This window comes from Hyperolius riggenbachi, chromosome 9 (assembly GCF_040937935.1).
Source record: "Hyperolius riggenbachi isolate aHypRig1 chromosome 9, aHypRig1.pri, whole genome shotgun sequence".
In the NCBI taxonomy this organism is placed as follows: domain Eukaryota; kingdom Metazoa; phylum Chordata; class Amphibia; order Anura; family Hyperoliidae; genus Hyperolius; species Hyperolius riggenbachi.
In genome coordinates this window covers 42,018,375-42,032,374 of record NC_090654.1, presented here as the reverse complement: position 1 = coordinate 42,032,374, position 14,000 = coordinate 42,018,375, and the positions used below count along the sequence as shown (strand labels likewise).

The window sequence follows — 14,000 nt, the reverse complement described above, 5'->3', positions numbered from 1 at the left end:
CCTGGGTCAATACTTTGTAGAACCACCTTTTGCTGCAATTACAGCTGCCAGTCTTTTAGGGAATGTCTCTACCAGCTTTGCACATCTACAGACTGAAATCCTTGCCCATTTTTCTTTGCAAAACAGCTCCAGCTCAGTCAGATTAGATGGACAGCGTTTGTGAACAGCCGGTTTCAGATCTTGCCATAGATTCTCAATTAGATTTAGATCTGGACTTGACTGGGCCATTCTAACACATAGATATGTTTTGTTGTAAACCATTCCATTGTTGCCCTGGCTTTATTTTTAGGGTCATTATCCTGCTGGAAGGTGAACCTCCGCCCCAGTCTCAAGTCTTTTGCAGACTCCAGGAAGTATAAGAGCAGCTACGGAGGGTACATTACAGCTCTTGGCGGCTGAAGGCACATCAAAGGGGAGACCCATTGGCGGCTCCAGGCACATCAAAGGGGAGACCCACTGGCGGCTCCAGGCACATCAAAGGGGAGACCCACCGCCGGCTCTAGGCACATCAAAGAGGAGACCCACCGGTGGCTCCAGGCACATCAAAGGGGAGACCCACCGCCGGCTCTAGGCACATCAAAGGGGAGACCCACCGGTGGCTCCAGGCACATCAAATGGGAGACCCACCGGTGGCTCCAGGCACATCAAATGGGAGACCCACCGGTGGCTCCAGGCACATCAAATGGGAGACCCACCAGTGGCTCCAGGCACATCAAAGGGGAGACCCGCCGGTGGCTCCAGGCACATCAAAGGGGAGACCCACCGGTGGCTCCAGGCACATCAAAGGGGAGACCCGCCGGTGGCTCCAGGCACATCAAAGGGGAGACCCACCGGTGGCTCCAGGCACATCAAAGGGGAGACCCGCCGGCGGCTGGATGTCACGTAGGTGCTTTGGCGCCGCTGTTCTGCATGGATGGGGATGAGAGCATCAGAGAGTGACCCTAGGGGATGGAGGAGAGAAATCAACCCCCCCCCCCCTCATCCCCACAGCGAACAGCTGCCCACCCCCTTTCCTCTGCTATGCGAGGAATCATTCAGGTGGGGGAGGGATCACATCCTCAAGTTTGCCTCAGGTGGAAAAAAGTCTAGAGCTTGCCCTGGATGCAGGTTGAATTGCGTAGAGCTGAAAGCATGTATAAAAGTCACACTTGCAATATATCAGGCTTGCGTGGGAGCTGACCCATGATAGTCCAGTTTAGGGGAACCAGCAGGAAACCTCATTGGGAAATTCCATTAACATGATTGGGTGGACATTACCCTGCTAGGTTTCAGATAGGTTGTAGTAAACTATGTCCCCTATATTTGGCCATTCACAACACTTTAAGCTGTAGAGAGTGCTGTGATGGACAGGGAAGTTCCTAGCGCTATTCAATCGTGGCCCGTGCCATGAACCTGGCCTAGGGTGCCCCTAATCTGTGGTTATGGGGTGCCCAACACAGGTGCCCCGAATGTATGGTCTTGATCCCCCCCCCCCACCCCCGCTGCCCCCTGCTCCAATCAGAAGCGGAGGAGCACCTGGCAGGGGGCATGGAGTTCTATTAAAAGGCAGGGGTCTAGAGCCGTGGAGCGTGACTAGCTCCACCCCCTGTACGGTGGCTGACCCAGGCAATGGCTCCAGGCACATGGCGTCATGTTGGCGGCGCCGGCCTCCACACCCGCCAAAGCGTCTGCCCGCCGCCAGACCATCAGACTGCTCCACGCCTCCACCACAGACCACACCACCATCGGGCCTCGCCGCCTCAGTCTGCCTCACCACCACTGCCTGACCGGTGCCCCCCACAGTGCCTGTCAAGTCTGGACTGGTGTGTCACTGCCTGCCAGAGTGACTGGCCAGTACACCCCTAGTCCCCCTCTCTCCCTGGCCTGCCGCCGCCAGGTTTGCAGACCACCTCAGCAGACAATGGAAAGGACTGGACAGGACAAGGAAGCAAGGTGCCTGCAGCCAGATGCCAGAGACCACCCACCAGGCAGCCTGCAGCCAGCAGAACACCACAGCCAGTCATCATTCACACAATAAGTGGCACCCACCAGCAAATGCAAGTGGTGGGGGAGGTGGGAGATGAGAGAGTGCAGCACTGTCTGCAGCAAGAGCCAGCTAGCCACACACAGCCAGCCCAATAGTAGCCACTAGCCAGGTGGGGGGTTTGGGGTGGAGGAGGGGAGAGTGGAGTCAGCTAGCCATACACAGCCAGCCTGCAGCTAGCCCAGTAGTAGCCACTTGCCAGTTGGGGGTTTGGGGTGGAGGCGGGGAGAGAGTGCAGCCAGCCAGAGCCAGCTAGCCACACACAGCCAGCCTGCAGCCAGCCCAAGTCACTTCATCACCACCAGCCAACCCAGCCACAGCATTGGCCACAGCATCACTGCCAGGCCTTTCAGCCCACACATCATCCCCAATCCAGCCAAAAACAGTATTGCCAGGCACAGCAGCCAGTAGATGAGAATTCAGAAGCCATGTGAGAGGTGTCTACCATATTAAGGGGGCATTCTGCCTATTTATGTGAAATGCTGTCTATTTATGTGCCTCATGATTGGTGAATTTGTCTTGTTGGGGGCCTCAAGATTGCTGAATTTGTCATGTTGGGGGCCTCACGTTTGCTGAATTTGTCTTGATAGGGGCCTCACGATTGTTGAATTTGTCTTGTTGGGCGTCACATGATTGCTATTGGTGAGACTATGGGAAAAGCTGAATCATTATTATATGAGACAATAGCATTAAACCTACTTTTTAGCTTTTTAAAACAGAAAATAAAACTGTGAGGTTCTAAAAAAATGAATACATTTTTCAGAAGGATGGATGAAATTGTTTATTTTCAGTTTATATTCAACTTGGATTTTCCATAATGTTCATGTATGAGTTAAAAAGTTTGTACAGCATTTAGCTTAAATTGCTGTTTGCCACTCGGCCTCCAAAAGGTTCGCCACCACTGTCCTAATCTAATGTCTCACCATCGCTAAGTTCATGTAAATTTGTCTCCACCCGTTACCACACCCCCATTCTGATCCATGGCCCACCCATTTTGCGGCAACGTGACCCTCATATTTTTCGACGCGCTAGCTGCAGTGTGCTGAATTCTGTAAAGCCTGGTACACACATACAATTTTGATTAGCCAATTTTAGCTCTGTACATCAAATTAATTGTCTGTTGACCCACTTACTGCATGGGGGTGCTAAAATTGGTCAGTGATTGACCAATCAAAATTGTATGTGCGTATACATCTTTGATCTATGCCTAAACTGATTATAAATTATCTAAATAAAGGACAGCAGGGGGCTCCATCCAGTATTTCGATGGACAGGCCCATTATCTGTAGCTTACACCGCTGCTAAGTTCATGTACATTTGGCCCCACCCATGGCCACGCCCACTCACTGCATGACCACGCTCTCTTTTTTTTGCCTATAGTCCCCACCTAGTGCCCACAGGTGCCCCGATCTCCAAGGACCCTAGGAACGTCCCTGGTGATGGAGAACTATTCCTTTGATGTTTCCTGCTGGGTCCCCTGAACTAGACCCACAATATGGTATAGACAGTAGAATTGCAAGTAAACATAAATCCTTGCATGCTCAGCACGCTGGTGGGGCCAGATGGGCATTACAACAAGAGGACAGTTTGACATGTTTCACTGGATCATACCATGTCATAAGGGACAATAATAGAAGTGGAGGGCAGATGAGGTTGGTGTCTGATGCTACAGGAAGTTTGCTATGCCCATAAGAGCGCAGGGGCTAATGCTTAATGGCCTTGAGCCCCATCCACCAACCACACTAAGCAGAGCACACATGATGAAGAGTCAGGGGCAGGGTAAGATCTGTAAAACAGAAACTGTAATTAACCAATGCAGATGGCACATCTAGTTAAACATCTATTTTCATGTGACATACCGTATTTTTTTAGATGATAAGATGTTCCAGGCCATAAGACCCACTTAGGTTTAGAGAACAAAAAACAGGATAAAAAATATAATAAACTTGGTGCGTTCATGATGCAGGGGCGTCTTGTGGATGTTCTTCCCCTATTATGTTCCCTTTGTACCTCTTGTGTCCCCCTTATGTCCTCCATGTGTCCTCCTTCGTGTCCCACTGTGTCCCCTATTGACCCCTTATGTCCTCTTCCATGCCTCTTTTTGTTTTGTTGTTGTTGTTTTTTTTGACCCATGTCCTGCTTTTTGTCCCCTGTAACCTGATTTTTGTCCCCTGTGTCCTCCTTCATGTCCTCCTTGTGTCCTCAAGTGTACCCATGCCCCCTTTTTGTCTCCCTGTCCTCCTATTTGTCCCCATGTCCTCCTTCCCCCCAACCCCCTCCCACCATGAAATTCATTTTGTCCCCCTGTGAACTCAGTTTTGTCGCCCTGATGTACTCGTTTTTGTCCTCTCGTGTCCTCCCTTTTGTCCTCCCCGCATCCTAAATTGTCCCCATGTCCCCCTTTTTGTCTCCTGTGTCCTCCTTTATGCATCCCGTGTCCTCCTTTTGGCCTTGGCGGGCCTTCGTAAGTCAGGGTCTCCCTTTATTTGGAATATAAGACACAGTGGGATTGATTCACAAAACCGTGCTAACTCATAGAACGGTCACGCTAGCGTTTTGCTATGAGTTAGCATGGTTTAGTGAACCAACCCCAGTGACTTTTTCGCCCTTCTTTTGGGAGAAAAAGTATGTTTTACCGACTGAAAAATACGGTACATGTATTATTTTTCTAGAGATGAAATAAGTAATGAAATCCAAAGATTGGGTGGCAATCCTTGAACATACACATTGCATTATTTTATATTCTCTGCCCAGTTACGGTTTTTCCTTCCAGAATTTAAATAAAAAAATATTTTTGCCTACAGGGTGACAGAATGAGCGGCACACAGGTCTCCGCAGAGCATCAGGAGTTCTACAGCTTCTTTGAGACGATAGTTCAGGATCTGACAGCAGAGTATTGGGGTCACCCTGAGATGGGGGATGTCATGAAACGGCTAAAAGAGGTAATGGTACCCCCTGTAGTGTCCTGTGTTAATTATGTCCTGATCCCCCTTCCCTGCCTGTAGGTTCTAGTTTATAAAACCTTTTTTTATTGTCCTTTGATTGCTCTACCCCCTGCAGTTGTTGTGTTTCCCTCTGATTACACTTTTGTCCATAGTAGGGCCAGCACTACCTGTCAGTCAAAGAAGGGCAATTGCTCCAGTGCCCCCGAGCACTGCCGGGTCCCCCATGTTGCCTGACACCTAGCCCCCTCCCCCCAGGTTTCCCCTGACTGATCCCTGGAAACCCTGCACGATTTGTGTAAGGATTACAACTCCCCTGTCCCAGCAAGCTGCTCCATTCCTGCTTCCCGTCTTCATCCCTGCTGCATGCATCTTCTTCAGAATCCTTGCATGTTGTTCTGTAATAACATGATGCGCCGGGTCACTGAGATGAGTCAGGCAGCGGGATGTGCCGGGTCACTGAGATGAGGCAGGCAACGGGATGTGCCGGGTCACTGAGATGAGGCAGGCAGCGGGATTTGTAAGGTCACTGAGATGAGGCAGGCAGCAGGATGTGCCGGGTCACTGAGATGAGGCAGGCAGCAGGATGTGCCGGGTCACTGAGATGAGGCAGGCAGCGGGATGTGCCAAGTCACTGAGATGAGGCAGGCAGCAGGATGTGCCGGGTCACTGACACTGAGATGAGGCAGGCAGCGGGATGTGCCGGGTCACTGAGATCAGGCAGGCAGCAGGATGTGCCGGGTCACTGACACTGAGATGAGGCAGGCAGCGGGATGTGCCGGGTCACTGAGATGAGGCAGGCAGCAGGATGTGCAGGGTCACTGAGATGAGGCAGGCAGCGGGATGTGCCGGGTCACTGAGATGAGGCAGGCAGCGGGATGTGCCGGGTCACTGAGATGAGGCAGGCAGTGGGATGTGCCGGGTCACTGAGATGAGGCAGGCAGCGGGATGCGCCGGGTCACTGAGATGAGTCAGGCAGCGGGATGTGACGGGTCACTGAGATGAGGCAGGCAACGGGATGTGCCGGGTCACTGAGATGAGGCAGGCAGCGGGATTTGTAAGGTCACTGAGATGAGGCAGGCAGCAGGATGTGCCGGGTCACTGAGATGAGGCAGGCAGCGGGATGTGCCGGGTCACTGACACTGAGATGAGGCAGGCAGCGGGATGTGCCGGGTCACTGAGATCAGGCAGGCAGCAGGATGTGCCGGGTCACTGACACTGAGATGAGGCAGGCAGCGGGATGTGCCGGGTCACTGAGATGAGGCAGGCAGCGGGATGTGCCGGGTCACTGAGATGAGGCAGGCAGCGGGATTTGTAAGGTCACTGAGATGAGGCAGGCAGCGGGATGTGCCAAGTCACTGAGATGAGGCAGGCAGCAGGATGTGCCGGGTCACTGACACTGAGATGAGGCAGGCAGCGGGATGTGCCGGGTCACTGAGATCAGGCAGGCAGCAGGATGTGCCGGGTCACTGACACTGAGATGAGGCAGGCAGCGGGATGTGCCGGGTCACTGAGATGAGGCAGGCAGCAGGATGTGCAGGGTCACTGAGATGAGGCAGGCAGCGGGATGTGCCGGGTCACTGAGATCAGGCAGGCAGCAGGATGTGCCGGGTCACTGACACTGAGATGAGGCAGGCAGCAGAATGTGCCGGGTCACTGAGATGAGGCAGGCAGCAGGATGTGCCGGGTCACTGAGATGAGGCAGGCAGCAGGATGTGCCGGGTCACTGAGATGAGGCAGGCAGCAGGATGTGCAGGGTCACTGAGATGAGGCAGGCAGCAGGATGTGCAGGGTCACTGAGATCAGGCAGGCAGCAGGATGTGCCGGGTCACTGACACTGAGATGAGGCAGGCAGCGGGATGTGCCGGGTCACTGAGATGAGGCAGGCAGCAGGATGTGCAGGGTCACTGAGATGAGGCAGGCAGCGGGATGTGCCGGGTCACTGAGATCAGGCAGGCAGCAGGATGTGCCGGGTCACTGACACTGAGATGAGGCAGGCAGCAGAATGTGCCGGGTCACTGAGATGAGGCAGGCAGCAGGATGTGCCGGGTCACTGAGATGAGGCAGGCAGCAGGATGTGCCGGGTCACTGAGATGAGGCAGGCAGCAGGATGTGCAGGGTCACTGAGATGAGGCAGGCAGCAGCGGGATGAAGACAGAGCACAGGTGAAGCAGCGCTGAGACAAGTGAAGTGTAATCCTATTCCTTACACAAATCACGCATGGGCCCTAAGGAGAAGTCAGGAAAGACCTGGAGGGGGGTAGGGCAGCATGGGGGGAAGAGTGGCCCTGCAGCACTACGGGGATTCATTTGTTGGGGGGGGGGAGGGTGGGTGAGTGGAAGAGGGCCCCAAGTCACCTTTGCCCCTATTGGGGCTTTACCCTCTGATCATCCTTCTACTCTTCTCTCTGCAGGTTTTGGAGCATAGCGTCTACCAACAGCAGTTCAAACGGGGAATGACTGTTCTGGCATCATTCCGGGAGCTGGCAGGACCAGAGTTACAGAAGGATGACAATATCCAAAGGGTTCTAGCAGTGAGCTGGTGTATAGAGCTGGTGAGTCTCATGGTGGATTTTCACTTATGACTTGTAGCGACTGCATGTAATAGACCCTTTCAATCCTCCTCCACAGCTTCAGGCCTCCATCTTAATGGCTGATGACATCATGGACCAATCTGAGACCCGATTCGGCCAGCTTTGCTGGTACAAAAAGGTGACCCCCTATTCTTAGTAACTATATTATAGACAGGGAGAAGATATGCTTGGAATGGGATCGGTTGAAAAGGGCGCCCGAGCTGCCTGTATGAAAAGGGCGCCGCCATAGACAATGTTATTTCTGGAAATATGGGCTACAAGGTGTAGAAAAGGGCGCCCGAGTTTTGATATAGGCTACAAGTGGGCTCCCCTTTGTAGCCCATATTTTTTCGGCTACAAGGTTTTCGGATACAAGCGGGCTCCCCTTTGTAGCCCATATTTTTTTCGGCTACAGTAAGGTGCCCCTCTGTAGCCCATATTATTGACCTTTTTTTTGTAGCCGAAGTTTTTATATGGGCTACAAGTGCTGGAAGCCGAATTATTTCATTCCCCCACTATCCATGGCGGCCTGGAGGGGGAATAGTAATTAACACATCCCGGAGTTTTTTTCTAGCCGAAGTTTGTATATGGGCTACAAGCGCTGGAAGCCGAATTATTTCATTCCCCCACTATCCATGGCGGCCTGGAGGGGGAATAGTAATGAACACATCCCAGAGTTTTTTTGTAGCCGAAGTTTTTATATGGGCTACACCAGGCACCTTGTTTTTTTTGTAGCCGAAGTTTTTATATGGGCTACACCAAGCGTCTTTTTTGTAGCCGAAGTTTATATGGGCTACACCAGGCGCCTTTTTTGTAGCCGAAGTTGGTATATATATGGGCTCCACCAGGCGCCCTTTTTTACCGGCACCCTTTTCATGTAGACCCCTTGGAATAACCATGAATGGAAGGGGTTCTGGTGATTCTGACTACCATGCTCTGTCACAGGATGGCGTTGGACTGGGTGCTGTCAATGACGTCTCTCTGCTTGAAGCCTGTGCATACCAGATTCTGAAGAAGTACTGCCGGGGGCAGTCATACTACCTGAACCTGTTGGAGCTCTTCCTAGAGGTGTGTCTTCCTTCTTGACTGTGTCTTTTCTTATGTAGCATTGTTTTTCTTTTTGTGGAGAGATTTAGCGTTGCATGAAGGGGAACACCAGGAAATGATGTTGGGTCAGCCATTGAATAAAAAGCATTTAAATCGTTATGTATATTTCTTCCTTCAGACTGTCTTGCATAAAGAAGCTTTTTTTGTCATTGGTTTTAAAGGGGAACTAAACCCTGCAGTATGAATAAAGGTGGCCATAAATTACTTAAAGTGAACCAGAGACGACGCACCCTCATGTATTTTGGCATATATATCAGTGGGAACATTAGAGAAAACACCTACCCTGCTCTCTGTTTCATTCTTCACTGTTCAGCCTGCTTCTTATCAGTCCTGATAAAATTCCAGACTGAGCATTCAGTCTAGCTTTGCTATAATGACTTGGCTATAATGATTATTGCGCAGAGCCAGAAGGGGGCAGACTTGGGCTTGAAAAGACATCAGAACACAGACTGAGCTATAATGATTCCTGAACAAAGCCAGAATGAATGCTCAGTCAGGGATGTTATCAGGGCTGATAACAAGCAGGCTGAGCAGTGAAGAATGAAACAGAGAGCAGGGTAGGTGTTTTCTCTAATGTTCCCACTGATATATATAGTAAAATACATGAGGGTGCTTCATCTCTGGTTCACTTTAATAAGCCACCACATCAACCATCTGATAGATTAGATCTCTCTGATTGAATCTGATCAGAGAGGCCGGGACATAACTACAAATCATGGTGCAAAATTGTGATGGGGCCCCCAATCTTCACATCCTTTCCCTTGCCTACCTCTGGTGACGAACACAGCCTGGGGGCCCATCTCGCAAGGGTCATAAGACAAGTGTGGACATCATCATCTTCACACCCCTAACGTGTAGCCACAAAACACCTGATCTGAAGGATGGACCCATTATCAGAGGTAGTGAAGTAGTTGTTGGGGCCTCCCAGGGGCGTAGCAATAGGGGTTGCAGTGGTTGCGACCACATCGGGGCCCTTGGGCCAGAGGGGCCCCCGAAGGGCCCTCCCTCAACTGTAGTATTAGCTCTCTATTGGTCCTGTGCACATAATTATCACTTCTATAGATGCTTTGAATAGTGATAATCATTAACAAACTGCTCCCCATCCCCTTCTTGTACCTCAGATACTGCAGTTGCCATTGGCAGGTTGTGGTGCGCCGTATCAATTGTTATGCATAGAGTGCTTGGGCATTGTAAAACTTGCATCAGGGCCCACAGCTCCTTAGCTACGCCACTGGGGCCTCCTTACAGCTCTGAGCCCTTCTGAGGTTGGAGGGACTGCTCCCTTGGAGTTTCGCCCTTGCAGAGAGGAGTCTTTATACTACTCGCCAATTTCCAATACATTTCAACGTATTGGAAACTTACCTGGTGCCACAACCAAGGCAGGTTCGGCCTCAACTGCTGATGGCTCGCACTGCTGCAAAGAGAGTACAAGTTCAACCCTCAGCATTTTAGAAGACTTGGGGCCTATTGCACAAAGCAGCAATTATATTGCTGTGTGCAGGTGGTAGCGCATTGCAATTTCACTAGTACTAGCGTCAGTGTTATCCATATTATGGTAGCACTATGTAATAAGGTAACACTAATAGGGTCAGGGGCAAATCCAGGATTTTCAAAGGGGGGGATTCCTGAAAGGTCTCCCTCAGCCATGCACAATACAGTATAATAATATGGTAGGATACCATGCTGGGTACACATAATGCAATTTCCTATCCGATAAACCAACAATGGGATTGTTTGCATACCGATAATAATGACAGCCAACATTGGTAATGAAGGGGGAAGCAGAGGCACGGGGCTGTGTTCATACCTGACTCTGTTAAGTTCCTTAGAGCTGCTCCATACTCTGTACACACACTGCTGCTCCATGCTCTGTACAAGCACAGCTGCTCCATGCTCTGTACAAGCACAGCTGCTCCATGCTCTGTATACACACTGCTGCTCCATGCTCTGTACACACACAGCTGCTCCATGCTGTGTACACACGCTGCTGCTCCATGCTCTGTACACACACAGCTGCTCCATGCTGTGTACACACGCTGCTGCTCCATGCTCTGTACACACACAGCTGCTCCATGCTGTGTACACACGCTGCTGCTCCATGCTCTGTATACACACTGCTGCTCCATGCTCTGTACACACACAGCTGCTCCATGCTGTGTACACACACTGCTGCTCCATGCTCTGTACACACATTGCTTCTACATCCAATGTCAACTGTAGCAGGGAAAGAAAGGGGGCAGTGCTGTGAGCTGCAGGATGCCTGCAGATATTCTCCTGTCTCAACTTGTGCCTGTCCCCAGACTCTACACCGGCCCTGGTCTGAGGGGGGATTCTGGGCAGCTGTAATCCCCCCCTGCATTTGCCTATGAGGGTAATGCACACTGCTCCCCTGCTGTTAGTGCTAGTAAAATTGCCATGCACTGCCTGTACACAGCAACATTGCCGTAGCGTCCTGCATCAAGCCCCTTGCGTCTTGCTACAGCGCTACTCTGACAACTGACTAGGGAGGCACTTTGAGGAAACTTAAAGATGAAAGATTTAATGCAGAAGAGAAGAGGACAAGTTGGGTCATTCTTATGAAAGGCTCATTGAAACTCAATCAATCTTTCTTTGTCTCCTGTTTGATATCTGCAGTACTCATACAAGGCAGAGTTGGGTCAGTCTCTGGACTTCATCACTGCTCAGTTCGGTAAGGTGAATTTGGAGGAATTCACAGAGACAAGGTAAGAGACATTCTTGTGAATGGCTTTACCTGTTGTAGAACTTCTGCTGTATCCTTAGGAGCATGAATACTTTGGACTGTGTTGTCTTGGGCTGGCCCCCACCTCCATCACAGAGCTGACAGGGAGAAACCCTGAACGTGCGGAGCGGCAGTGGAGCATTGCACACTACCTCATCCAGGTGCTGATACAGGAGTCTCCTCACTTCCTGTTCAGTTTGCAAGTGCTGTGACAGTCATGTGACTGGTACGGAAGCTGCATGGGGATTGACTGGTTGCGCGGCACCAGTAAACTGAACAGGAAGTGAAGTGGACCTGTATTGCTGCCGGGAGCAGGTAATATTTAAGGCTCTGCTGCCACTCTGAAACCCCCCAACCCCCACTGGCAGGGGTGGTGGGGGCTATTGTGTTTGGAAGTATCAACAGGTTTATTACCTAAACTGCAGGATAGTAAAACGACCACAAGATGTCACTGTCTGTAAAATGTGGTGATGGCATCTATGGCATTGTTAATTCCTGTATTCATTCTGTGCTCCTCTCTGTTCTATGTACGCTGCATTTCCTGATGGTTATGTATATTATATCTCTGCATGTTTTTTTTTTTAAGTAAGGAGCTCTAACTTGTAATACTGGGTGCCTATCTGCGTGTACAGACCACTCTGCTCCATCATATTTTTGCTCCCCTGTGTATCCTCTAGAGCAGTGTTTCTAGACATTTTATTGGTATGCACCTTTAAAAACCCTATACTCGCCACATACCCCCTAGCATAGTTAACATTATCACAAGTACCCCTTGACAAATATATATTTCCTCCGTAGTACATGATATTTTTTTCTAAACCATTCCCAAGCATCTACTATTGCTTTGGTGTTGCTTAAATAAGAGTTCTCCTTTTCTAAAACTCAAATTGTTATTCTTGGTTAAGTACATTGAGCCCGAGTACCCTGCGGAACCATCAGAAGTACCCCCTGGGGTATGTGTATCACACTTTGAGAACCTAGGCTCTAGAGCAGTGGTTCCCAACCTTTTCCAGGTTGTGACACATCACGCCAAACATTCAGATATCCGGGACAGGTTACAGCACACCAAAAATTTGTATAACTGTGACACGTCACGTATGATAGAAAAATATGCATAATAAACATTAAATCACTGGAAAATGAGGCTTAGAGCTTTGCAGGGCTGCAGCAACTATGTGACCGCTGCTGCCACAATGAGGGGGGGGAGGGGGTCCGCTGCAGGGACAATATGTTATGCTGCTGGCACAATGGGGGGCTCAGAGAAAATCTGTTTTTGCCAGCACAATGGAGAAGGGGGGTGGGAGGACACAATGCTGCTGCTGCTGCTGCACAATGAGTGGGAGGGGGGGGGGGGGGGGGGGCTGCAGGGATAATCTGGTACAGTAAGGTTGCTGCAAAGGCAATATGTAAAAGGTTGTGGTCTTGTGTATCTTTTAGAGCAGAGAGGATATTCTGAGTTCAGGTCTACGTTATTACCTACCTCACGCATCACGCCAATGAGCTCTGCCCCGCCTTCGGTTTCAGAGCAGTGATCGAAGCTTGGGAGACTGTTAGTACAGCGCTGTGATCTGCAGCAGCGCTGCACTGGGGACAGCCGTGTGACATGATGAAGCCTATGAGAGCCGATCGCCATGATTGGCTGACTGCGGGGAGGGACGGAAAACAAAATAAAACAGAAATAGTTATATTTATTGAAAAATAAAGATAAATATTGATTAAAAAAAACACGGTGGGATCAGACCCCACCAACAGAGAGCTCTGTTGGTAGGGAGAAAAAGGGGGGGGGGGGGAATCACTGGTGTGCTGTGTTGTGCGGCCCTGCAGCTTGGCCTTAAAGCTGCAGTGGCCTATTTTGAAAGAAATAGCCTGGTCTTTGGGGTTGTTTAGCACTGTGATCCAGAAGTTAGGGCTGGTGCACACCGAGCGGCTTTTTGGGCGTTTTCAGATCCGCTTGCGGCTGCGGATCTGCTTGGTCAATGTATCTCAATGGGGTGGTGCACACCAGAGCGGCAGGCGTTTTGCAGAAACGAAAAATGCCTGGGTGAGGCATTTTTTGGATTTCGGATGCGTTTCTGCCTCAATGTTAAGTATAGGAAAAACGCAAACCGCTCTGAAAAACGGCACTTCAGAGCGGTTTTGCAGGCGTTTTTGTTACAGAAGCTGTTCAGTAACAGCTTTACTGTAACAATATATGAAATCTACTATACTGAAAACCGCAGCAGCAATCCGCAAAACGCTAGCAAAACGCCTCATAAAAATAAAAAAAAGCGTTTAAAAATCTGCTAGCATTTTGCGGATCTGCTAGCGGGTTTTGGTGTGCACCAGCCCTTAAAGGGCAATTATGCTGTTGTGCATCTTTTAGAGCAGAGAGGACATTCTGAGTTCAGGCCTGTTTTCTTAAAGGTTATTGTGTTGTTGTGTACATTTTAGAGCAGAGAGGAAGTTCTGAGTTCAGGTCCACTTACCGCTCCATAGCCGCGATTGCTCCCCTCCTACTTCTCCGCTCCGAGTCCTCTCTGGCTCCCTCCTCGCTGATTTCCCTCCACACATAGAAGTTAGTGCAGGGCTACAAAAAAAGGCAGACGATGTCCGCACATGCAGACGTCGGCGTCCATT

At 50.3% G+C, this 14,000-nt stretch overlaps 1 protein-coding gene across 1 annotated transcript in view; it reads left to right on the top strand.

The window, feature by feature from the left end:
• Window positions 1-14,000, top strand: part of LOC137531569 (farnesyl pyrophosphate synthase-like) — a 58,567-nt gene that overhangs the window by 31,622 nt on the left and 12,945 nt on the right. The window contains exons 2-6 of the mRNA XM_068251491.1: window positions 4,828-4,965; window positions 7,379-7,519; window positions 7,596-7,676; window positions 8,483-8,605; window positions 11,279-11,367. Coding sequence (XP_068107592.1) covers window positions 4,828-4,965; window positions 7,379-7,519; window positions 7,596-7,676; window positions 8,483-8,605; window positions 11,279-11,367 — 572 coding nt within the window. The remainder of the gene's footprint in view (window positions 1-4,827; window positions 4,966-7,378; window positions 7,520-7,595; window positions 7,677-8,482; window positions 8,606-11,278; window positions 11,368-14,000) is intronic.